This window comes from Pithys albifrons, chromosome 3, assembly GCF_047495875.1.
Source record: "Pithys albifrons albifrons isolate INPA30051 chromosome 3, PitAlb_v1, whole genome shotgun sequence".
NCBI lineage: Eukaryota > Metazoa > Chordata > Aves > Passeriformes > Thamnophilidae > Pithys > Pithys albifrons.
Window position 1 is genome coordinate 87,573,696 of NC_092460.1, and position 26,986 is coordinate 87,600,681.

At 41.9% G+C, this 26,986-nt stretch overlaps 1 protein-coding gene across 1 annotated transcript; it reads right to left on the minus strand.

Annotated features, from left to right (window-relative positions):
• Nucleotides 1–259: 259 nt before the first annotated feature.
• DLD (dihydrolipoamide dehydrogenase) lies at nt 260–15,526 on the minus strand. The gene is made up of 14 exons (XM_071552613.1): nt 15,419–15,526; nt 14,497–14,572; nt 13,659–13,738; nt 10,377–10,445; nt 7,647–7,716; nt 7,182–7,282; nt 6,715–6,858; nt 6,446–6,547; nt 5,144–5,334; nt 3,617–3,787; nt 3,054–3,243; nt 2,664–2,801; nt 1,342–1,431; nt 260–1,236 (listed from the first exon to the last, which is right to left on the minus strand). Exons 1-14 carry the CDS (start codon nt 15,455–15,457, stop codon nt 1,171–1,173), a joined length of 1,527 nt encoding a protein of 508 aa, XP_071408714.1. The 5' UTR covers nt 15,458–15,526; the 3' UTR covers nt 260–1,170.
• Between the last annotated feature and the right edge of the window lie 11,460 nt (nt 15,527–26,986).

Below are 26,986 nucleotides of genomic sequence, written 5' to 3' on the forward strand. Positions count from 1 at the left end.
GTCTGAATGTACACTTATTCCACTGGCAGAATCAAAAAGGACATGCACAATGCCAGCAGATATTAAGGTTTTCTTCAGAACAGAAGAGCCTAACAAAAAAAAAAGTGGCACCCTGGAAAACAAAACCTAAAATGAGCTACTGGAAAAGGGTATGTTCCATATACACATTAAGGATCTTCCAAAGGTGCCATTTGTGAGTTTCTTCACATTTAACAACCTCAACACTGAAAGGATAAACAAAACTCAAGAAGACCCTCCAGCCATGTCAAATATTTATTAAGCTCTCTTTCTACAGAAGAGACAGAACAAAATAGAAAACAGAGAAGAAAGTAAATCTTAATTGTGTGGAGAGCTGACACTGCAGCCCTTAGTTGTGGAAGGTGCAGAATAACCCTCATGTCACAGCACTTACCAGGAAGCGCTGCTTCACTCCCCAGTTTTAGCATTTCAAGTTTAAGAGTTGGACAGTGGAAGATTTAAAAACAACAAAGATTAGGTTGCAGTACAATGAATTTGTCTTCAGTCTTTCGTTTCTCAATCAGCACTCTATTTTTCTCCAAGTTTTCAATATGAAAACAACATCTGGAGAATCGCACACAAAGTAATTTTCTCTCTAAAAATCAGTATAATTTTAATTGATCTATACGAGCCCCTCTTCTCCCAACATACTAACACTACTAGTTTTGGTACTCACATGTAAGAAGTAGGTTAAATACTAAAGTTAATCCTTTCAGAAGGAAACATATTTTTGTGCGGAAGTGACAGTGGCATTTTAAGTGCCAGTGGCGTTACAAGTGCCAGCATTCAACTGGTTTTTTGTATCACTACTTCAAATAAGAAAACATAAGGTATGCTGGACAATCATCCAGATTTCTGACCAGCACACCTGATAATCCCATGCAGCAGCAAAATGTTTGGTTTTGAAAAAGAGAGGTGTCAGGCTACTTTTCTGAAACATTCATCATGTAAATAAACATGTAATTTAAAGTATTTAGTTTACAGAGACTGGATAATTCCACTTGTTCCAAACTCTACTTATTTAAGTATCTGATGTTTAAAATTAAAAGATTAACTTATTTCAGTCCTAAAATCCTCAGACAGCCTTCCATAAGGGCCCACAGTCCGTTTTCAGAGATGTCCTACACATGTACAGAGATCTGCTCTTCCATTTTAGAAGTTGATAGCTTTGCCAAAGGATGCTGCTAGGTTTGCTTCCCTGAAGGCTTCTGACACTGTCTGTAGAGAGTAAACACAAAAAAGTACAAGTCATTAATAGTTACATGTAGTAACAGCATGTCGTGTTATGGTTGTGGTTCAACAGTCACTCTAGGAAATACTTACTGGATGGGCATGGCAAACTCTGGCTACATCTTCACACGATGCTCCGTATTCCATAGCAAGGGCAGCTTCATTGACCATTTCACCAGCACCCTGTAATTTAATGGTACTTTAATTAGCACAAATCCTTATGCAGTTGCCCAGGTTGTCCTGAATTACAAACAGCTTGTAAATAAGCATATTTGGCTAAAAGAGAAAAGCTGTATTTTAACAAGCACTTCAAGCTGTGTCCTAAGTACTTAATTTTTTTGGCAACTGTTCTCAAACCTAGTCTAAGCGTAATTCTTAATGAGAGTATTTGTTCTGTCATTGCTAAGAGCTGTGCAAAAGCTGGGCATTTTCCACTACAGGTAATACCCATGTTCTGAAAGCTATAGTGTACATCATCACTGACACCTCCCCAAAAACATCCATGGCCCTCTGGAAACTTAAACAGATAACCAGACAAGCAAAAGCATGTTACTACATCTGCACCCTCATTTTTATTTGTTGTATTTATGTGTATTTACTCTGGTAATAGTTCTTTGAGGAGTCAAAAATAGTGAAGTCTCCTGTTACATTTTTAGCACTTAGTTCCACAACCATAAGATCTTCCCCCAGCCCCTTCCCAGTGAAGAAAATTAATTAATTGCTGTGAGACAGACATAAGCTGCACTTCCTTTAAGGCACACTGATGTCTGAATTACTGAAATTGCAAGAGAAAATAACTATCAGAATGTCTTACTGAGAGAGTTTTAGTGTTTCTCTTAAAGAAATCTGTACACAATGATGTATGGAAATGTTTCTGCATACATCTCATGAAAAAAAATATTTAAGGCTAAGAAGTGAAACAGAAAAAGATTAGGATCTAACTGGAGGGAGAAAAAAGAAAGACACTTTTCCCAAACAGGGAAAACCCCCAAAGGTTTTTTTACTCAAAGTTCCCTAAGTTACTGACTCCAGATTTTGTGACTGCGGCATAAGGATACCAGCTTTGCTGATGTCTGAAGTCAGAGAGAGGGAAAAAAAGAAAACACCAATAAGAAAGCCACAGTCTTTTCAGCTCCCTCAGCTTCCAAAACCTTAGTCAACCATTTCTGCTGTTCTTTCAAGTATTTGGCCATATTCATTTAAAAAAAAAAACAAACCAAATAAACAACACCCCCCCAACAACAAAACAATAAAAACCCCCAAAGAAACAAATGAACAACACCACCAAAAAAACACCAACACACAAAACTGGTTGGAGAAACAAACACCCCCCCTCCTAACTCAACAACTACTCTGTGCAACACTAAATAAAAAGACCCTTGCAAAGCCAAGACAGCACAGTTTACAATACTTACAGAGCCTAAAATGTGGGCACCCAACATCCTGTCTGTTGATTTTTGACTAAGTATCTTCACCATCCCATCTGTGTCAGCGTTTGTCTTTGCTCTACTGTTTGCAGCAAATGGAAATTTCCCGATTTTATATTCTACACCCTACAAAACAGATGTGTTACTCAGTTAACGACCAACAAGAACAATGTAACCAGACAGAAAATTTGCAAAGTACATGAACAGATTGCAAGTCACTAAAGAGAACTGTGATTCTTGGGAGAGTGCAGAAGGGAATCGTACACCCTAAGCAATAAACTCAGATGCAGAAATTCTGGATAAAGTAGACAGATAATCTACTAGACAGTGAAACCACAGAAAGTGGAAAAACAGTTTTTGACTGAAAACAAAAAGTACCTCTTCTTTCAGCTGTTCTTCTGACTTGCCAACCCAGGCCACTTCAGGGTGAGTGTATATCACAGAGGGAACGCAGTTGTAGTCAATGTGAACTGCACCCCCAGCCATGCCTTCCACACAGAGAATGCCTTCATCCTCGGCCTTGTGGGCCAGCATGGGTCCAGCAACTACATCACCAATAGCATAGATGCTATCAGACCAATGAAACAGAACGAGACACTGTTTAAAAACATCCTAGCACACCTGGGCTACCTTATATAACAGTCTGTTTGAAACACATCAGTGAAAACTCTAATCAAAACAGATTAAAATGCTACATTTTAGCAGTTTCCACAGAAGGAACACTTCAAGAAGTATTTAGTGACATGAAATACACAGTGACTTTTAAATTCTAAAACTTCAAAGGCTGAGTAAAAATCTTTAGTTCCTGAAGAGGTATCTTGAGCTTCCCTTCAGAAAATAAATATATATTCTGCAATTAAAAATGTGAAGAGCTTTAGTAGGTTAAACTTTAAATGTAAGTGTTCTGCTTAAAAAAAGAGTAAGAAAAAAATCAGTCTTACTTTGGAATTTTGGTTTGGAATCTGTTATTGACTGGGATTCTCCCCCTCTTATCAAGTTCAATTCCAATATCCTCAAGACCTAGATTTTTTGTAAAAGGACGTCTTCCAATGCAAACCAGGAGCACATCACAAGTTATTACTTCTGCCTTGCCACCAGCAGCAGCTTCAACACTGTAGAAAACAAGGAGCAAAACCACTAAGCTGTAAACTTGCAACATGATCTCTTTGGCTAGTGCCTGCTGTGACCCAGATGGTGACCCACCGGCTGGATTGGCACCCAAAGCACCTGCATTCAGCCTGCCCCTTGCTTCTTCCTTGCACAAATTCTTACTACATTTCTTAACAACTGTTAGAGAAATAAATTCAGGGTATATTTTCACTGGCATGACCTGATAGGATCAGCCTGGACAGCAAAATAATTGGTGCTGATTACTTGGCATCCAAAGTAGGTGTATTTTGAGCTGGGGTAGGGCCATGTATTCTGAGCAAGCTTTCTCTGGGGACAAGAACAAACACCTGTCAGCAGCTGCCCTGCATTACATCCATCCTTCAAGTGCATCTTGTGTTTAATTGCACTCAGAACAAGTTCAGTTCATGTGCTCAAGGCAAAGCATGGTAAGTGAAGGTAAGTAGGAAGTGTGGTTCAAAAGCACAGTCCTGAAACAAAATGAAACTCTTAATGTAGAAATAGGCCACATGAGAGATCCAACCAGCACCAGCATGGCACATAAAGAAGCCCAAATGCTGGACCTTTACAGTGGTGGAGGAGAGACTATCCCAAGCTATGGTGATACAGCAAATACAAGTTACTATATTAAGATTTCAGTGAAAAAACAATTGTGTTTACTTTCATTAAGTAACATTAAGTATTGTGAAACTACAATTTCTGCATAGAGAGTATGTTGCCACAAACAGAAGTAGTGTACCCTTGGGGACTTCGACATAATGAATTTGCTTTATTTGTTTCTATATTAACTGTTCATCTACAAAACTTCAAAGGACTTGGGTGTGATCATTTAAATATTCTTTTTGGGTAGTTTACTTTCTTTCTGCTCAAGAGCAATCATATTTCTACCACACTTACTTTGAGACAAAAGGAGGTGTGGACAAAATAACCCTTCCAATAAGTAGCCAAGAATTAGTGGATTGAAAATGACTGTATGCACAATCATGATACTTATGCTAATCCTACTAAAGCAAGTATCTTCCATGAAAAGAATGATTTAGAGTTCTGTTTTTATTACTGATCTCATTATAACAACACTGGTTTTATCCCAGCATGCCTTCAACTCAAGTCAGTGGACCCTCTCCTGAATAAGCAACACAGGACTCAATAAAACCAAAATTATGAGCTCCCTAAGTTACAACAGAGGATAAAAATTACATTTTACTGAAGAATCAAGTTTCATTCTAAATACTTTTATTTTCCTGTTAAAAGATAGTATCAGACTGTATTTTTAAAAAAGTTTGATGTATTGGGAGAAAGAATATACATGGCACTCCCTTAGTTTTATGTTAAACACTTACGCTACATCAATTTTTCCATCCGGTCTCTTGGTAGCACCAGTAACTTTGGTGTTCAGTTTAAACTTAAATCCCTGTTTTTGTAGAATACGTTGGAAGTTTTTAGAGATCTCCATGTCGATGCCCATTCCACCAACATGGCCCATGAACTCAACAGCTGTCACATCTGCACCAAGGCGCTGCCAAACTGACCCCTGCAGTCACAATACAGGTAAAAAGGATTTTTAAAAGGCAAACTTCAGATACTTTAATATTTACCACAGACTGTAAACTTTTTAAAAGCAAGAAACCATGTAACAGCATACTGATCAGTTTCTACAAACATTGCAGTGTAAAATGGCTTATTTGCATACTCAAAACTTCAGTAATTGAATCCAGCGCATTAGGCTTTTAAACAAATAGTTAATAAAATAACTAAGCACAACTCATGTATGTTTTATGCTACAGGTATAGAAGAAATTCAAACTCAAAAGAATCTGAAAGCAAAAACCCAAAGGAAATGGCTTATGGTGTAATACCACTACAAATTAATCAAAACAGTATCACATTAAGGAAATTTCATGTAACAAAATGCAACCACTGCTGTTTCTGTGTGTATATAGAACCATAACCACAACCATCAGCCTCACCAATAAAACTCATACACACCATCTATCTGCAGTTACCCACATCCATCCAACACAGAATATTGCTTTGCTTGCTCTTTCCCTGCTTAATGGTCAGCAGGCCAAGTAATCACTACCCAGATGTGCAAAGTTTAAAGCAGTTGCAAGACTAGCAAATACAAATTCTTTTTTAATCATGTATGTACAAGGCAAAAGGACTCAGACCAAGATGAACTACAAATTCTCCACTCCTTTGATTGTTTGATAGAAAATGTACAATCACATCACATTAAAAATGTCTTGGGATTAACTCCTAAACACACTAATTTATCCTGACATAAAGTGAACTTCCCTTAAAATAGATGACTGGCTCATCTACACATAGAGCACGTATAAACCTCAACAAAAGTTGAACACCATGCTCCCATATCCCCAAAGCCCCTCAGAAAGAAAAATAAGTATGTAAGGCCCTCTATGATCCTCTCTCTTTTCTCTGTTTATCCAACCAGCTGCAGAAGTTCTTATCCCACAAACACTTATCCAGGCTTTTCTGGTAAAAAAGGTAGCCAGCAGGCTACAAAGTCTGAACAGAACAGATTCATTACAACTCACCCAACTGTTAAATCACAGCAACACCATCAAATACAACAAGAAAATAACTTTATAAATTAAAGACCAAGTGGTTTAAATAGGCTCTCACCAGTTCCACACCAATGACTCCTGCACCGATGACAACCATCTTTTCAGGAACTTTTTTCAGTGATAGCGCACCAGTGGATGACACAATATTATCTTCATCAATCTGATCACACAGAAATGCACAAAAGGGAGGTTTACAATCTCTTCTACACATTATATAGAAAACACATCGAACATGAGGTGCAATCAGATGGAAAAAATTACACACATCAAATCATGTGGCTGTAAGACACTGGGAAAAACAGTACAATTAACATTTCAAATACATACAGTAATCCCAGGGAAGGGAGCAACTTCTGAGCCTGTGGCTATCAGGATGTTCTTCGTGTTGATGACCTGTGTGCTGCCATCATCTTTAGTTGCAGTGACTTGGTTTTTGCCAGTTATTTTTCCAAACCCAGATACATGTACAACCTTTAGTAATCAGAACACAGTGAAGTCAGATCAAATTCCTGGTATAAGAAGTTAGGCTACATTTCATCCAAATCTCACAAATGCTTAGAGATGCTGCTAACATGTATCTTTGCATCACTATCTGGTACAAATTCCAAACTAATTACATAACTTTCTTTTAAGTAGATTAGGAATGAATGAGCTGGTCATTAAGAAGTTTTCTAGAAGAGAAGCATTCCAATTCTGCCTTTTTTGAGTCAGTCACTCAAATTTATCTGGCAATATGAAAAAGTAAAAAGCAAGATATTCCTCAGTATATACCTCAGTATATAATCCCAACTAACCTTGTTTTGTTTAAATAAATGAGCAATTCCACCCGTTAAGGCCTTCACCGCACTACTCTTCTGTTCCATCATCTTCTCTAGATTCAAACGGATTCCTGTAACTAAGGTTAAAAAAAACAAAACTTACATCAAGCATTGTAGTGTTTTAATTTTAAATGAGCTAAGCTCAACATAATTAACAGCTCTCATACAGTAAGATGTGTTGAATGGCCCTACTAAATGCTAAAAGTTACACTTAACAACAGCTGTGTTAAAAATGCATATCACTTTTTAAATATAAAACTTACCTATCCATGATTCAAAGTTCAAGGAGCATATCCCTAAGCCTCCAAATGATAGATTATTTACAAGCCTAAAACGTTCTCTGACCAGAAAACCACACTAGTCAGATTTGAAAGATTAAATTTGCTCCTTGATGAAAACCATTTATATTGACAGGCACTGACAGTTGTTCTTCACACTCACTTTCAATTCCTCTATTAGCGAAATCTTTTCCATGGGCCAGGTGATACAGATGTGAGTTGTTCAGCAAGGCCTGAAACAGACACACAAAAATGTGAACTGGAATATGCATTCATGAGTTATTTTATTATACTAGCAGAAAAAAACCCTGATATTATCTGCAGTACATTCTCACTATTAAGAAGTCTGATGTATGTATTTAAAAAGGTGTACTTCAAACACAGAAATTGTACACAGCTCTTACTGAAGATTTTATAAAGTTACATATTTAACACAGAAATAAAAAATGGTTAAATCTGCACCTACCCTTTTGGAACATTTCAACTAGAGAAAATTACTCCATAGAGATTTAAAAAACAAAGAACTCCCAGACTAAGTAGAGAAAACCAAAGATGAATCTGACTGCCAACAAGATACAGAAAAACCAGATGAGGAAAATCTACATTGCAATGCCTGTTAAGATTTTAGCCTGTGTAGACATACGCGAGTTAAATTTTGAGTTGCTGTGCTAAGTTACTACAACTGCATAGCAAGCTGAGGTGAAGGTGGATGGGTAGGAGCTTCCTCAGGTACATGGGTTTCCAGAATTCACAGATAAAATCAGCATAGTTTTTATAAGGACAGTTATAAATCAGCAGCTCGAAATAACTGCATTTTGAATAGAAATTACAATATAGTTAGGAAAGGCTCTTACTAAGAAAATTGATTCTTTACTATAGCCATCCCTAAGATGAAACTATCAGTATCTTCACAAGAAGGTCAACAGTGCAAGTCTGCACAGACCAAAATCTAAAGCAGGCACAGTCAAAGATTCAAAGCACATTTTGAGATACTTGCTCTATATATGTTTGAGTAAAACTAACACTGTCAAAATAAGATTGTTCCATTTTTATGAATAAGCCTTATCAACTGTCTTCAAAATTAATCTCTCCATTTCACATAACTGTCACAACCCCTGTTAACACCCACATTACTTAAAGCCACAAAGGCAGTTAAATGCCTCCCTGACATCCGATCCCGTCAGATCTCGGAAGCCAAGCAGGGTCAGCCCCGGATTAGTACTTGGATGGGAGAACTCCTGGGAAATACCGGGTGCTGCAGGTTCTAGTTCTGAGGACTTCACTGGCACTGTCCAAGCTCGCTTGGCCGTGGCAGATGAACCTCAGGACTTAAATGGTGGGGCCAATTCTGTGCATGCTGAGCCTCACCTAAAATCCACTGCGCAGGCTGGAAGGGCACACCCACATGGGGAGAGCCCTCCCCAAATCTTCCTTTGCGAAGCCGAGCCACACACACACTTAAAGCCACAGCCACAGCTTAAGACTGCAGCAATTAAAAAGGAAAAAAATCCATTCTAAATATATTGTTTTGGGTGGCTTTCCAAAAAGGAGTATTTGAATAATCTGTTCTTGCCTAAGTGTATGCAGCCTACAGATCCATTTCTTAAGAACTTTATTGCCATTCAAACAAATTCTGGGTAGCCTTTAAGTTTAACCATGGGTTCAGCAGTATTTTCATAAGACCTTTAACAGACAAAAAATAAAAAGGGACTCAAGAAGTTAATTAAACAGATCCTGACAGAGTTCCAAACTTTCAAGGTAACACTGTGTAGATTGAAATTTTTGAGTGGTGCCTCAGTGTAGTAAGATATTATGAACCTCATTAGAATTATTATTTAAATATTTATAAAAATTAATATTTAATTTTTTAAAACTAGGTATTTATACTGTATTTTCTCTTCCCATGATAATGGAACCTCTTGAGCAAACAGGTTCGAAATAGCAATACAGGAGGGGTCTTGTTAAGGATATTTTGTTTATTACTACAGCCATTACAAATCTGTCTCTACCAGTGTCTTCCCTCACCTGCTGGGTGCTGTTGAGGCAGACTCCTCTCACCAGCAACAGCATTGTTCTTACAAGGGCCTAGGTCTGAAATTACTTAAAACTGGGCTGACAGTGTCAAACAGTAGGTTCTTTAGGTTCTTCTTAACCTCACTTTGCTTCTCCTTTCTTTCAGAGTGCAGGCCTTGGACTCACCCTTTCTGTCCCCAGCTGCAACTCCACACAAACACCACCAGCCCCACCCTCCAGACCATCTTTGGAGCTGGTGACAATACTGATAACAGCTCAGATGGATATTTCAAGAGCCAATCAACTAGGCTTGTGCTACAGTTAGTGGAAAGAGACTGGTCTCTTCCAAGCTTGGTGCAGCCAAACAAAACCAGAGTTCATGATTTTTCAGGGATGCCTCTCTCCTTCTAATTCAGATTTATTTTCTCTTCATCTATTGACATAGTTCAGCTTTCCTTTAATGTAAAGACATCATAACAGACAAAGCTACAGGTTTATTTTAAGAAACTGGTATGAGATCAAGAATTTCACATAGTACAAGAGGTACAACTCCCTAAACCAGTTCAGTCATTACTGGCTACAAGAGTGAGGAGATACAACTGGTATGTACCTCAGGTTTTCATGCTCCTCCTCTCTCATCTGGAAAGGACCACAAAGCAAAATTTCCAAACAAAACATTTCTAATGAGTAATAGAAATAACAAATAAATTTTTAACCCTTTGTGTTACTTCTATTTATTTGTATCCTCAGGTCATTTGCTTTACAATTTCCATTTTTACTCAATGTACATCCATCTTGAGAAATTCCTTCATCTTCTTCCAAGCAACGCACATAATGTCTGTTGGTTTTAATGCAGTTATGACAAACTATGCACACTCACCTTGGATGGAATACACCCAACATTCAAACAGGTTCCACCTAATGTTGCATTTTTTTCTACACACACAGTCTGAGGAAAAAGAACAGAGGAAAAGAGATTTTTTTTTAGCAATACTGTGCTATCATTTCCTTATAGGATATCTCGCAATTTAGAATTAATGACAGAGACCAGGCGATTATTTAGTAATTCTACCTCTTTAAGTGCCTCATTGATTTAATTTCTAAATTTATTTTGCAGCTCAGATTTCTCCTCCCTCCTTTTTTTCCTAACTTAAAACCCACAAAAGGGCTCTTTTCAACAAAATTCTCTACCAGAAGACAGCCATATTCCTTATTCATACTTCAATACAAGTTCAAGTTCTGTCCTACTTCAAAAAGCTACAAAGTTGCCTCAAATAAATAAAATATCCAGTTCAGTGTAAAATTTTCCCCTTCGAGTTACAGGAAAAAACTCGGAAAAAGCAAAAAATGTAAATCATGCAGAAGATTCATAAAAACAAGCAAACAACAGGTAAGTGAACCAGTACAGTTAAAATCCCGTGAAGTAATCATTTCTTTAAAGAAAACAAAACACAACAGGACCACTAAGCCACAAACATTTTCCCCTCTGACTATTCCTGTAAGACCCGTTTCTATAAAGTTATGCCAAGGCCTATAAAGAAAGAAAAAAATATCACATAAGGCAAAACCCAGCAAAAATAAGGTCAACATCAACACTGATGGAGAACATTCCATTTTCTTCTCATCAACTTACCAACATCAAGTGTGCAAAGGACAAAAATTGCCAAAACTTCATATAAAAAGAGATCACTTGTCAGGGGAGAGAATATCAAAAACATTTTTACAGAAGCAGAACCGGCATCTCCTTCTTTGCAAGGTTCACATTCAAAATAATGGTTCCTTGGTTTATACTCTAAAGGCTCCAGTCTGCTGAGAAGCAACTACCCAGGTGAAAGCCTTTCATAAATTCTTTGAACTGCTGCTTTTGTGCTGAGGTAGGGGTGACAGCAACAGCAAGAGCAGAATTCATCAAATCTAATCACAGAACACAATGAGACAAGCTGATCCCCCACCTACTCTTCCTCCCCTCATTTTAAGCACATGAATGCATGAAACACAATCCAAGGGCTTTAGAAACTGCACTGCAAATCAAGGAGCACCAGACTAGTCCTGCCTTTACCCAATAAGGATGTTCTGTCCAATGTTTATTCAGTGCTACAGGTGACACACTCAAGTATGTGCAAGGATTTTACCCTTTCTGACTAGCTGTAAAGGAGTGTAACAGGATTATTTTTTGCTATGATGAAAAACAGAATCCAGGGCACTTTTTAACCTCCTTGTGTTTGGTATCCTATTGTTAATCACAGATATGAAGAACTCAAGAACAACACTATTCCGAGAAAAGCTGACATATAGCCTGCCACAAAAATACCTTTAGAATAATCAAACGTGAACTTAAGTGGCTGAAGGCCTTAATCTTAATTAAATCCTGTAGCATCGAGCATCTTTTTTCTCAGGTACTAACAGCTCAGTAACAACATACATCTCAAAACAAGAGTATTTATCATGACCAAAAAAAATAAATTCACAAACATGGATAAAGACAACTCAGCTATCTGCACTAGGTCACAGGCAGATGTAAAACTTACTGGAATCTCAAGGCTGAAAGACACCCAGTTGTGAGAGTACTGATCAATGAGGGACAACACTCAAAATTACAGATCAGTTCAGTTTGAAGGGACCTCCTCTGGAGGCCTTCAAGTCAAACCCCCTACTACAAACACAGTCAACACCAAAGACATCGAGGGAGGTGATTCTCCCCCTCTGCTCTCAAGAGACCCCACCTGGAGTGCTGTGTCCAGCCCTGGGGCCCACGGCACAAGACAGACGTGGACCTGCTGGAGCGAGTCCAGAAGAGGCCACTAAGTACACCATGGGGGCTGCAGCACCTCTCCTATGAAGACAGGCTAAGAGAGTTGGGGGTTTTCAGCCTGGAGAAGAGAAGGCTGCAGGGACACCTTAAAGCAGCCTTTCAGTACCTAAACAGGGCTTACAAGAAGGCTGGAGAGGGACTTTCCAGAAGGCCATTTAGTGACAGAAATGGCATTGTGCTGAAGGCAGGTAGATTTAGATTAGGTATTAGGAATAAATTAATTACTGTGAGAGAGGTGAGGCACTGGCACAGCTTGCCCAGAGCAGCTGTGGATGCCCCATCCCTGGAAATGTTCAAGGTTGGGTTGGATGGGCTCTGAGTAACAGGGTCTAGTGGAAGGTGTCCCTGTCCACAGCAGAGGGGTTTGATGACCTTTAAGGTCTCTTCCAAACCTAAACCACTCTGTGATTCTATGATGTATCAGGTGGGTCAGAGTCCTGTACAGTCACGTTCTGAAAACACTGAAGGATGAAGACTACATGCTGCCTGTTCCAGTGCTTCACTGGAACTCCATTCATCAACAGGAGTTATATCCTTAACAGGTCCTGTCAAACCAACTCATTTTGGTCATGAAGTCTATTTTTCATAATTCAGAAACATTGTGACACATCAGCCAGCAGAAACATGTTAAAGACTGCTAGTACTGCCTTCTCAGATTTCCAAATAATTAAGGAGAACAATGCAGTGCCAAGAGAGTCACAGTTGGCCTCATATTAAGGAATAAAGGCAAAAATATATCCTGCTAAAGTCACACTCTGTATTTTTGTTAAGTTCAAAATAATGACACATCAGACACAAGTTGCCTCTTCCAAAAGGCATTCAAAGACAACAAACTGAGCTGAACATTAATAACTGTAAACAAGAGATTGTAATATTTCTACATACACATTTTTGCCTCTAAAAGCTCACATGGCAGAGAAATTCCTCTACTCAGATTCAAAATGCCTCTCAGTTGAATATGGCGTTTTCCCCTTTTGAGTTCCCTCAGTCTGTGCTTCAGTTTTCCAGTGGCCTTTTTGTCATTGTCTTTTCTTTTTTTTACTTTGTTGAGAGAAAAATTCCTTCCTAGCACTGCTTTCCCAGTTTCTCTTTCACAAACCCACCTCAATTACCACTTTCAAACAAAACCAACCTGTCCTGAGCACCTGTCAGTGGCAGAGCTGCAGAGAGTAATGCCACTGCAGCTCCATTTCAAATTCTGTGTAATCTGGGCACGCAACATAACGAAGTTTAATGAATGATGTTGACAGCATGTGGTGGCCCAAAAGGTGACAGAAGAATTTCACTACCACACAAACACCTTTCAAGTTCACCTGGATGACTATTCTGCTGAGTAAGGTCTCATCTTACCTTAAACCCAAGCTGAGCTGCTTTGATAGCAGCCACATACCCTCCAGGACCAGAGCCGATAACCGTGACATCGGCATCAACTGCAACAGAGAACATTGGAGTTACTTTTGTTCCAGCAATTAAAACTTTACTGCAGAAAACTACCAGTTTTTAATTTCTGAAATAATTTTGTTGTTTGGTTTTTTTTAAAGCAAAATAGCTATTAAAAACTATGCAAATTCATAACTGGGTTTAGATAGTGAAGTTACCTCTCACATCTGAAAGTAACCTCCTGGACAAAGGGAAAGGCGGTGTGGAGGTATTCATTCCACAGTAAAAACAACCAGTCTTACATTTCACAAAGAAAGTAACGTAAAATGACATGAAGAAACTGAATTCCCCATCCCTCTTACTACAAATCCTTTAAGAACTTAATTCAAGGTGTCTCAGTAGTTTATTATACATTTTTCCAATATAGCTTCTACTGACATTTAGTGCAAAAGATAAATGGTTACTGAATGCCACAAAATCAGTAGTTTATAAAGGGAAATATATGTCTGCAATACATATCTATGCAACCTCTATCAATTATAAAGCAACAGAAGCTACAAACTTTGTACCTAGTTCATATTTTGTAACCACAATCTCCTTTGGAATATTAATTATACAACATAAGAGCAGTGATGGTAAAGTTCAACCTCTATTTACAGGTTTACCTTGAAATTATATAATGTAAACAAACCACTATTTTAATCTAAGTGTCCACACTGACGTGGATTGCACTGTCACATGGAAGACTGATTTCTGAGTTTGGAGGTTTGGGTTGGTTTTGTCCAAAAAAGTCTTCACAATTTATTACCTTGATCGGCATAGGACCTTTGTGGCACTGCAGAAATTCCCTGGAGACCATGATGAACTCGATCAAAATGGCTTCTCTAGAAAGGGAAACAACCTTAGTTTTAAAAGCTGATGTCTATCCCTGAGGAAAAACAAGCACTCAGCCACACACAGTGGAACACAGTCACTGTCACCAGTTAACCAAAACAAGAACAGCAGAACTGAACTGAATCAGACACAGTGGGCACTGACTGGAAGAGGAGGCAGAAGTTGCTCTGCCACCTCAGCCTGTCATCACACCTGCTCTCAGGGCAGCCTCGCCTTGGGCTGCCTCTAACCACACAAACTTTCAACCCTTCACAGGGGCTCTCAAACTACTTAATGACATAAATCAGACATCCACAGGAGTTCAAGAGTCTCGGGCCGTAACCAGCCCTTTCAGCCACTTCCTACGAACAGACAACATCCCAGAGGAGGTTCCATAGGGCAAGATTTTTACCCTTCACAAAAAGGTAATGGGAAGCACAGAACAGCTGCTACGTGCATCCCAAGGGCAGATCACCCTGTAACTGGAGCAAGAGATGACCCTGGCAGCATTTGCGCAGCCCCCGGTAGGGCAGCCCAAGGGCCGGGCATCGCCCCGCTGACAGCAGCGCTTCCCGCAGCCCCCGCGGCCCGGGCACCGACAACCACAGGGCAGCAGGGAGGCTGGTCCCTGCCGCCCAGGCCCCGTGAGGCGCCGCGTCCCCTCCGCCCGGCCGAGCCGCGGGAGGACGCGACAGCAGCGCGGGGCGGGGAGCGCGGCCAAGGCCCCGCGGCCGCTCCGGCTCCGCCCGCTCTCACGGGGTGTGGGGGCCGAGCAGAGCCCAGGCCCGAGCTGCCCGGGGCGGCTCCCGGCGCGGCCCCGTCCCCCGCCCGCGGCCCCCGCCGTGCCGGTGCCGTACCCGAGCGAGCGCGCAGGAGACGCGACCCCAGCGTTGCATGTCCGCGGTGCCGCCCCGGCCTCAAGGACTCCGCGGACGCGCGCAGGCGCAGGCGCAGTGCCGGGCGGGAGCGGGAACGGGCGGGGCCGGCGCGGGGCGGGCGGGGCCTGTGCGAGCGACCCGTCAGACCCGCCGCGGCCGCGGCTCCGGAGCGGGAATGGGGCCGTGTCCCGCGGGCTGGAATGGCCTCGAGAGGGGCAGTGCACGACCTCCCTGCGCAGCCTGGTCAATGTAGGAAGTTCTACCTCATGCTGAGGTGGAACTTCCTTTGTTTCAGTTTATGGCCGTTGCGGCTCGTCCTGTCGCTGGGCACCATTGGAAAGAGTCTGGGCCCATCTTCTTGGCACCCACCTTTGAGATATTTATAGACTCATAGAATATGCTGCGTTGGAAAGGACCCATTGGGATCCTTGAGTACAACTCCTGGCCCTGCACAGGACGCTCCAAGAATGACACCATGTTCCTCAGAGCATCATCCAAATGCTTCTTGAGCTCTGCCAGGCTTGGTGCTGTGACCCCTTGCCCTGGGGAACCTCTTCAGTGCCCAGCCTCCCTCTGGGTGACAAACCTCTTCCTAATATCCAACCTAATATCCTAAACATCCCCTGATCCAGTTTCATGCCAAGTTCTCAAGTTCTGTTTGTGGTCACAGGGGCAGAGAGATCAGCACCTGCTCCTCCTCTTCCCTCACGAGGAGGCTCTAACTGTAATGAGGTCTCCTCCCAGTCTCCTCCAGGCTAAACACACCAAGTGCCCCCAGCTGCTCCTCATACGGCTCCCCCTCAAGGCCCTTCACCATCTTCATAGCCCTCCTTTGGACATTCTATAATAGCTTAATGTCTTTTTATACTGTGGTGCCCAAAGCTGCACGGAATACTCAAGGTGAGGCCACCCCAGTGCAGAGCAGAGCGGGACAATCCCCTCCCTCGATCGGCTGGGAATGCTTTGCCTGATGCCCCCAGGGCAAGGTTGGCCCTCCTGGCTGCCAGGGCACTGCTGGCTCATATTCAATTTGTCATTTATATGTATTGGAGAGACCTCCTCTCAGTCTTCTCAAGACTAAACTGGCCCACCCAGCTCCCCCAGTCTCTCCTTGTAAGAGAAAAACTCCTAAATGTGGCTTTAAGTAAAATAATATGTGACATAGATCATAATACTGATTGCTTATCTTGCCTGAAATTGAAAATATCTTCTCTGAAAAAGAGTTCTCAAGTTTTCTGGATGTACTTTCTAATTTCTTGCATAAAATCAGTATTTCCATCAGGTGGCAGTGTTCTGCTATTTCCCGCACAGCCAGGCAAAAATGAAAGGCCGTTTTCAGTGGGCGGATTTTCTCTTCTGCCATTCTACACATGGACTTCTCAAATTGGCCCTCTGGCAACACTGGAGACTGTATGTGCCCAATATTTTTGCATTTAAACCCCTAACTCTTAGGCTGGCTAATGAGACCGCATCCCAGATTCCCCAGTGCTTGCAAGTATCAAGCCCCCATTGTTTCCTCCCCCTCCCTCACTAACCAAAGAAAATAAACCCGAAAAATGCTGCAGTTGTTGCTTACTGAAAGTACTCAGACAACATGTTTGAATTCTCCACAAGAATTAAAGACTGGAGCTCTCCCCTCTGCACTGACAGTGCATGAGTATTTCTAAGGATATTACGGGGTTTTTTCCTGACATAAATCTGAATGCCATGAGCATGTTGTCATTGCTACCAGTGAATGAGAAGAACCATATTCTGCAACAAGAAGTGACTGGAGCCTCTGAAGGATGTGCTTTGGGTATGTCATGTCTGGCTAAGAGAGCAATGTCTGGGTGGCCAGTGCAAGAACAGGACAGGGCAGAGAACATGGCTGCCCATCCCAGTCTGCATCCAAAAGCAAAGCTGAGGCCCCAGCACAGCTGCTGGAAAGCCCCATGGGGGAATCTCTGCTGAGATCCAGCATCTCTTTGCACTCCCTGTGTCCCAGTGGAGCACTCAGCTGTGGGTTTGTTCGATTTAGAGAAAATGCTGCCAGTTACTGTGGCCACTGAAGGGAAGGCTGCCTGTGTGGTAATTGCTTCAGCAACCAGGAGTAGCAAGAGGTTGTAGGAGATGTGGGGGAACGCAGGAAGCATCAAAGTGTGTCTCAGTGGATGGAGACAGTGAGAAGGCAAACTGGCACAAGGGGAACGCAGGGCTAGATGGCTTCATCCCATTCACCTTAGCCCTGAGAGTCACTTCTGAACAGCTTTGCCCTGCATGTCCTTTGTGGTCATGGTGGTTGGGACCAATGTTCTGAACTTTCCTGGGAACTCTGCTGAAGTTCGGGGATTGTAAAATACTTTTTTGACGTTTTACATCTCTGAGTGATAAAGATCATAAAGACCAGTGATTTGCCTTTAGGACTGTGGTACTTGTAAACCATGGACACCAGAGTACTTTTTGTTCTCTTGCTTCTGGCCTGACTCTAACTCACTTTCCTTTGGTTGGGCCACTCCTTTCATGAACACTCAGGTTACAGTACCTGGGTACATTATAGCTTTTTATTGCATCCATGAGTACTCATGAAATGTCCCCTTGCAGCTGCAGGATCCAGGATCCCAGCTGCATGAGTAGGGGTATTGCCAGCAGGAGGAAGCAGGTGATCCCTCTCCTCTGCTCAGCACTGAGGAGACACAGCTGAGGTACTGAGTCCAGTTCTTGCCTGTCCAGTACAGGAGAGACATGGACATACTGCAGAGAGTCTAGGAAAGAGACATAGACATGGGCTGGAGCATCTCTCCTGTGAGGAAAACCTGAGCGACCTGGGACTCTTCAACCTGGAGAAGAGAAGGCTCAGGGGGAATTTCATCAGTGCATGGAGATACCTGAATGGAGAGTACAGAGAGGACAGAGTTGGGTTCTTCTCAGTGGTGCCCAGTGATAGGAGCAGAGGTAACAGACACAAAGTGAAACACAAGGTGTTCCCTCCAAACACCAGGAAACACTTCTTTTACTGTAAGTGTGATTGAGCACTGGTACAGGTTGCCCAGAGAAGCTGTTGAGTCTCCCTCCTTAGATACTCAAAAGCCATCCAGACACAGTGCTGGGACACATCCTGCTTGAGCAGAGAGTTGGATGAGATACCTCCAGAGGTCCCTTCTAACCTCATCCATTCTGTGATTCTGTGTCAGGAAAAAAACTGCATCATGAAGTCTCCTGGTTATCTGCCCTGAGAACGAGAGTCAGCTCTGGCTTGGAGTCCAAGGAAAGCTGCTGGCACAGGCTGGAATCAGCAGAGGGCAACATGGCTGCATCAACTAACAGAAGGCAACATGGCTGCATAGACTAAGAGAGCTGCAAAGATATTAGAGAAGTAGAGCACTCTATTTCTTTGAAATACTGAATATTTTCTAGCATTACAAATTGAATTTTTACATATAAACCTATGCACATATGTTTATTTGTACACATCAATATTATCAATCTGGATAGACTATTACACTGGATCTGACCTGAGAAAACAGAACTAAAATAAATACCACCAAGGCTTGGATGGTGGCCATCAGTGGCTTGTACCTTAGAAAAGCCATAATTAACAAAACACATTTGCAGATTATTCTTGCTGTCTTTGGTAAATCCTTTTGACAAACTTCTCTGGTGAGAGTGGGCACCATGGCAGGACAAAGTATATCCAGAGAGAAAGGTGGTGTTTTGTTTTGCATCCTTTCATGCACTGCCAAAGTAGGGTACTGCACAGCTTTCCAGACTGCTCATCTTACTGCTCTGCTTAGAAAAGCTTCCTATCACTCAAGGAGTAAAGCAAGATGAGAAGTGCAGAGAAAGCTACAGCAAGTTCATAACCTCTGTTTGAGGTTCTGCACCCATATGTGAGCAATGTGAAATAAATAGGAAGGATGATGGAAAATGAAACTGGGCCAGATGCAAAATAGCAGCATACCTCAGATTCATTGAAAAGGCAGAACAAAGCCTATCAGGAGACCCGATATGTAGTTTGTTCTACAGGTATTTTGAAAAGACCTGTGGCTCCCATATGCTAGCAGAAGAGTTAAGTGTTCAGGACATTCCTCTGCTAGTTGGTCCTCTGAAGAGGTACACGTAGGCAAGTAGGGGTTGGGGAGGTTGAAGCATTTTTGAGCCAAAGGGAAGATAAAAAGGAGTCTCAGACCCAACAAAAGGCACCAGAGCCAATGCAAGTGGCAGGACTCATTTGAGTTTTCTCATACAACATAGTGAATGCAGAAAAAGGCACTGGTTCAAGCTGAACTATTACAGACCTAAGACCTTGCCATGTACCATGGTTAAACACTCAGCACCCTGCCCCTGGCAGTGGCTTGTGAGTGAAGTGGAATCCAACTGCCTCACCTGAGGGAGTGACACTTCTTTGCATTTAAATGTTAGGCACCTAGAGAAGCCATCCTCCTAAGGCAAGTATCTAAATTCCCTTGGTGGTCAGCAGGTGTGTTTGAAAAGAACCACCCAGGAGATCCTATCTGCCTAGCCTCCCTGTCCTAAATGCATGCACTAAGTCAAAGACAATCTTCCTTGGGGCCTTCAAGGATTCATGTCTCTGCTTTTATTATTCAGGGAAAGTGAGCAATCAACGCAGGATTTGTCTCACCTCACTGCAGCTGTCATGGTCAGATATCTGGTTCAGCAAGTCTGATAGTAGCTGGTCTTCTGGGCTCCTGTGGGAGGTGCAGAAACACTGGCAAGTTAAGAGGGTAACACCCAAGGTAGGTGTCAAGGAATTCCCTCCAATGGCTGACTGTAGTGCTGCCATACGCTGAGCAGAGAGGGGACCCAGGTGACCTGCATTAAACACCTAACCTCCTAGAGTCAAAGCTGATGAGAGAAAATGTCATCCCATTTATGAAGAAAGGCCCTCTAAGGCCTGGAGAACTTGGGTGCTAGTTGGGCATTTTAGGCTGCTCAGCTGGGTCCTGCCCTTGGCATCCCTGGGACACAACTGTGCTGCTGCCCCTTCAAGGGAGGCAGGAATGAATCTCCCTTTAGTCATTAGTTTGCTTAACTTTATCAAGTCTGTGCTGCAGAAAGACAGTGGGAGGTCTATGCCTGATGTCTTTGCCTTCAACTTCCTTCCATCTGACTTCCTTCTGGGTATCAATTATTTTGCAATAGTAGTGAGTGACTTTCCATATCAGTAACTTGATGTACTTTGTAAAATTCTGTTCCCTGCACATTACACGTCTGAAAATTTGACCTAATTAGAAAGGAGATCATGGATGAGGCCAATGCAGTATATGAAACCCTGGTTTGTTCATGGGAAAATGCCTGTTATTTCTAGTAGGTCATGCAAAAAAATATGATTCGCTGAAGGATGAAGTTGTGCAATGCCTATAATTCAAGTTACATTTTCAGGTTTGCAATAAAAATCAAACCCCAAATTGCAAATATTCTGTCTTTCTTAAACACTTGCTAAATCAATGTGTTCTACTGTTGTTGGAAAACATGCAAATCTAAACTGAGGTGGAGTTTCCACACAAGTTTTCATATTGATTAAAATCTCACTTTCGTTCTCAAACGAAGCCATTAAAAATGCAGTGACTGTGCAGTATTTTATTGTATTCCAAAAGCTCTGTCAAACCGGCAATTTACTCACAGATACCCTCCAAGCGATACGTATTACATCAAGGAAATGGCACACTCCCACTCAAGGGATGGGTTTTCTCATGCTCTCTTCTCCTGATCCAGGATTTGGCCTTTAAACCTCCTGAGCAAGGAGAGGGAAGTTGTGGCTAACAGGAAATTTCGCAACAAAAGCCAACGACATTTTCTTTGTTCCTACAGAAAATCTTTGAAGTAATAAATTTTCGTTGTTAGGTCATCTTGACTTTATGAAAGTCAAAGTTCTCCCTGAAGCACAGTGACATTGTGCAGCTCTGAGTTTTCTCAGTGATAACAGGGTGATAAACACAGCGTAATTCCTGCATCCTACAGTGTTGAGATTGTAAGCACTGTACAGCACCTGGACAGGAGAATGTCCTGATCCAGCACAGCAAATCAACTGACACCATGAAAATCAAAGTGCACGCACTGTGCTAATCTGCAGTTTGCCCTCTAAGAACTGTAATTGGTGTAGATTGGTTATATTAACGTTACTGTTTCCTTATGATATTTTGTGCCAGCCTGTTAATACAGTACATTATAACAAAAGTTGTGCTCCTGGGAGTCACTAACCCAGGCCAGAATGTGGGCTGAGTTCCAGCTGGTGAGAAAGTGATCTTGCTCTGGAGAAATGGGTGTAGTGGACACCAGGCTGACCGTGAGTCAGCAGTGTGCCCTGGCAGCAATGAAGGCCAACAACCGCATGAGCTAGCAGGTCAAAAAGGGGTTACTTCCCTCTCTTCAGTGATTGTGGGACTATGCCTAAAGGTCTGTGTCCAGTATTGGCTCCTCAATGCAAGGAAACACAAGGAAACAGGAATAGAGGCAACAGGCACAATTTGGAGCACGCATGCTGTACCCTTTTTCTGGGCATCTACCCAGCCACCCCCAAGCCCATCTAACCTGCTCTTTAAAAGTTCCAAGGAGATTTTAGAATGCTGTTGGTTACATATTTCTCTGCTCTAGTATCATCATCATTAGAAAACTCCACATCTACTTTGAATCTACCTTGGGCTTGTTACTCTATAAAACCCAACATTTTATCAGTTGAGTTCAATTTGTTCTTGTTAAATGTCTGTACATCTTTGCTTATCTCTTTATTGTCTTCAAGGTGCTAAAATTTATAGAAGTGTTGAAGTAATCTCATATCCTCTTGGTTCTCCTTCCTCCTTCAGTTAAAAATAAAATACTTCCTTTCACACTTAGTAAGACTGAGTCCTGTCCTTCTCCAGATCTCTGAACAGTCAGAGGTTGCTTCTCTGAGACCATGATGAGTTTCATCAAGTCCTGCCAACCTAGGGGCCTTTACCTGGAGTCTATAAGCAAAAACTTTATGTATACATTTTTGTTAGGACATATAGAATGGAGAAAGGGGAGGTTGAATAATGTTCAAACAATCTAGAATGATGCATGACCAGTCTTTACACTAAGGGTTGGTGTTTCAGCAATAAAGAAATGTAATTTTGCAGGTAGTATAACAACATCAAGCCAAATATTGCCTGAAACTACTTGTACATAAGTGTAAGAAAAGGAAGGATAGACAGAGAAACACACAGGAAAAAAAATGAGGGTTAAACCAAATCAAACCAGCATTACTTGCATCAGGAAGTGAACAAGCACAGAGAAAAGAGTTACCTCTACTTTAACATGTAGTACATTGTAGTGGTTTTGGATGAAATAGAGTTAAATTTCTTCATAGTAGCTTGTGTGGAGCTGTTTTGTATTTGTGCTCGAAACAGTGCTGATAACACAGGAGTGTTTTCTTTTTTGCTGAGCAGTGCTTGCCCTCTGCCAAGGCCTTTTCTGTTTCTCACAAGACCTCACCAGCAATGAGGCTGAGGGTGCACAGGGAGCTGAGAGGGGACAGAGCTGAGACAGCTGAACCCGAGTGACCAAAGGAATCCCCCATACCATACAGGGTTGTGCTTGGCAATAAAAGCTGGGGAATTAAGGAAAAAATGGGACATTTGAAGTGCTGACATTTGTCTTCCCCAGCAACTGTTATGTGTGATTGGGCCCTGCTCCACTGGGGATGGCTGAACACCTGCCTGCTCATGGGAAGTGGTAAATTAATTCCTTGTTCTGCTCTGCTTGCATGTGCAGCTTTTGCTTTATCTATTAATCTGTCTATCTCAACCCACAAGTTTTCACACTTTTACCCTTCCAACATCCCATTGGATGAAGGAGTCATCGAGTGCCTGCTGGCTGGGCTTAAAGCACAACATGCTACAATCAGGAGTGGATTTGTACAGCAAACCAGTTGTTGCTGAGAACCTGAAATCCACATTTCTGTGCTACCCCTGTGACATCTCCTTATCTCCTTGTACTGAGGTTCATGGGCTTGCAGTCAACTTTTCAGCACTAGAGAAAGACTAAGGCATAGTCAGAAGTGAGTCAGGAAGCCAGTAAACTGAAAAAAAATTACAAAAAATATTGGGTACAAGACCTCAGTAGAAAAGAAAAAAGGATCTGGAGCAGTTTATATGCAACCAGGCACAAGTCAGGCTGGAGTGTTTTCTGTTATCAGCATTCTAAATTAACCAGTTCCATCCCATTCAGGTATGTCTACGTGAGTGAGAGTGAAGTGCGGCCATACTCCTAAACATAGCTTCAGGTGATACGAGGGCCTGGGCTCAGCAAGGATCAGCTTCTTTGGAAGAGGATTTCTGTGGCTCTTTGAGGATCTTTGAGGCTGGTTTCAACTAGAATGAAAGAAGCAGTACCCAGAAAGGTAATGCTCCTGTGCCAGCTACTGGGCAGATTTGTCCTCACTGCCCTTCAGGGTCACCAGATGTTTCAATATCCCAATGTCACTGAGCAGTAGCCTAAAGTCCATAGTCAGCCCCTGTGAGGACTCCTGATCTAGTCCTTCTGCAGGACTAAGGGATCATTTCAGAGATTTTTGCTCCCTCTAATGCACTTATTAACTTGTCCATATTCAGACATTAATTCAGCAACACCCTAAAATATGGGTTAAAAATCAATCTATTTTCTCTATCAGTTTGTTCTAGAGGAGTGTTTTCATGGCTCACCAGAGGTATTACTATATCCATTTCTCTTACAGCAGCAGCCACCTAAGGTGACTTGCTTCTTCATGCATTTAGAACTAAATTTGGACTAACTATGCTGTTGCTCAGCTCCCATGGCTGAAACTTGTTGACCATGTTTCACTCTAAAATTACTTCTCTCCCTCCAGTGGGACGTGAGGGAATTTGAAAACTCCAAAAGGCACCAGGGCTGGGGAAGGATTGGGGTAATTGACTGAGTGCTGTGTTGCCACCCCAAAGCCCACTTACAGTGGTGTTGGAGGAAGCCTAGTGATTCATTTCAAAGCTGTTGCTTTGCTATTGCTCCTCCAACCTAATTTATGCTGTAAAACTGTGATCTCACTATGCCAAGGGGAGATCTAGTAGGTTTCCTTGGGAAACTGCACAGCAGAGTTAGTGTCTGTCTTCACTGGTAGCTGCCAAATTTCCACTCATCTTTCCCCTCCTTAAGGTTCCTTTTCCATCTGTTGCTCAGTCAAGCTACAGTTCAGCACCTTTGCTGCAAGGCTGACATCAGATGAGCAATGCACAGCAGAGATGTCAGGGTGCTGGAGGGGCGAGCAGAACCTCCCTGGTAGAACAGATGACCCCTTTAGGTCATAGACTCGCAGAACATTCTGAGTTGGAAGGGACCCACAAAGATCATCGAGTCCAACTCTTAAGTGAATGGCCTGTGTGGGGATCAAACCCATGACCTTGGCATTATTAGCATCATGCTCTAACCAACTGAGCTGACCTAGAAGCCCACTGTCAGCTCAGTAAAAAAAATTCATTGCCTTATTGCACTGAGTCAGAATATACAGTGCTCTGTCACAACCCAAAGTAGACAGATGTTGGAAATTCTTCCTCTGGCCCTGAAGCCCTCTAACTTTTTGAAACTTCCCTATAGTGGTGCATTACACACCAAGGATAGGAGTCAAATCACAGGACTTTAAACTTTTCACAGATAGAAGCTGGCAGGAAAGGAAGGCACTCTTCCTTAGTTGTATTCTTAGAAACACCTGAACCATTTAGTCTGAAACCATCCCAGAGCTCACCCTGAAGCAGACTTTATGCATGAGAGCTTCTCGCAAAGACCTGCAACGCAGCGTGGAGCAGTGCAGCTGTGAAGTGGGGCAGTCAGTGCTCACTTGCTAAATTCCTGCTGGACTGCTGGCCTCAATAACACAGTATGGCAGGGCATCACCTTGAGTCTGACACTCACAGAAAAAGGATTCCCTTTATGGGTTTTGAATTTGGTCCTCTCTAGCTTTCTTTACATTTTTTTCTTTCTAATAGAGATAACTAGGGAGATCAAGAACTCCTCCTCAGAGTGTCCTTTGCACAGAGGTACATGAGCCTTTTGTATGGCTGCATTCTTAACATATTTGTGGAGCACAGTCACATTAATGTCTAACAGGCTAATAACAACCACCTGGAATGCCCCTCACAGACCTCCCAAACAATGTCAACAACAGTTCTTGCAGTTCTGGTATTCTTCCTGGTGGCCTAGTTGATAACTAATATGGATTAAAGAGACATTGTTGGGAAACAATTAAGGAAGACATCTGGCAAGGCATCCATGTGAATGGCAGCACACAAACAATAGGACCTGAACACCCAGGTCACACAGGTGAGGTACAACCACACAAGGACATGGCTGTCTGTCCTGTGCAAGCTAATCAGTCACGGAGCAAATCCGTGCAGGCTCCTGAAGGACACAGTGGTGATTTTGAGCTGGTGTGTAGCAAGGAAGATGGAAAATCATGTCAGTAATCCAGACCCATGCTGACCATGACACAAGAGCAATAGTTCTGCCAGCAACATCCCCATTCTTTTCACAGCTTCCTTCCATGCCTAAGGGTGGGAGCAGATTTCTAGGGCAGGGTTTTTCAATCCAGGGATTATAAGACCTCTCACGAACTCAAAGTACAAGTAAGACAGAACATAAGGATGATACTTTTCCTCTTGAAATAACTCAAATTTTGGTTGGGCTTTCAGAAGGCTTCTCCCAGTCCAGGTCATTTTAATTCCAGAACAATGAAGAACATCAATTGTCATGAGCTAGTATCTTCCTCTAACAGGTGCTGCACTGGGCTATCTGGACTATTCCAGGATATGATATCCTTGTAAAGGAAGTTTCCAAAATATTATCAATAAACCATCCTGTGATACGGTACTGAGTAAATTTTACATGCGTCGGTTTATTTTACGTAAAGCAAATATCAGTCGTTTATCTACTAAGGAAAAGTTTTGATAAAGTCACACTAACAGTCATAAAGCAATTCAAGAATCTTGAACGGAAGGTCCTAAAAAGTGGCAGTGCTCTTATATCATTAATACATTAATAGTGAGATACCTCACGTAATGTTTAACCATAGAATGAGGCAGTGGTAATAAAAATTACACTAAAACAAGCATTAATTATTCTTCTAATCAAGGTACCATTCCTCTAGTTGAAGTATTATCTTCAAATAATTGGAGCGAGTAAATACGAGGCATATTTACAAAGACGTCTTCAGACAGACTGTAAAGGTTACAAGCATAGATTTGCGTTAATAAATAATACTTGAGTAAAAATTATATTTTCCATCAGTTTTCAAATGCTACCCAGGAGCAAAGGAGTTTAATGGCATTTCATGTGCTGTATTCTGAGACTGTCAGGACAAAATACTTTATATGCATATATAGATAAATAGCAATATCATAAAATACCAATTTATATAAAAAGAATGATTGCAAGAGCCCTAGCCCATTTTCCTGTATGATCAGGCCAGTCTAATTGTTGAGCTTGCATTGTTGTTTATTTTGTTTCATGGTTGTATTGGAATTATTATTAGTATTCATTTTTGGTAGATATGTACATAAAGACAGGCACAGGCAGTCATAGATAATG

Coding starts and splice junctions, on each gene's coding strand:
- DLD (XM_071552613.1), bottom strand. CDS start 15,457: ATGCAACGCTGGGGTCGCGTCTCCTGCGCGCTCGCTCGG. Junction 7,717..10,376: donor TTGGGTGTATTCCATCCAAG/GTGAGTGTGCAT, acceptor TGTCTGTTTCAG/GCCTTGCTGAACAACTCACA. Junction 6,548..6,714: donor CTCCCTTCCCTGGGATTACT/GTATGTATTTGA, acceptor CTGTGTGATCAG/ATTGATGAAGATAATATTGT.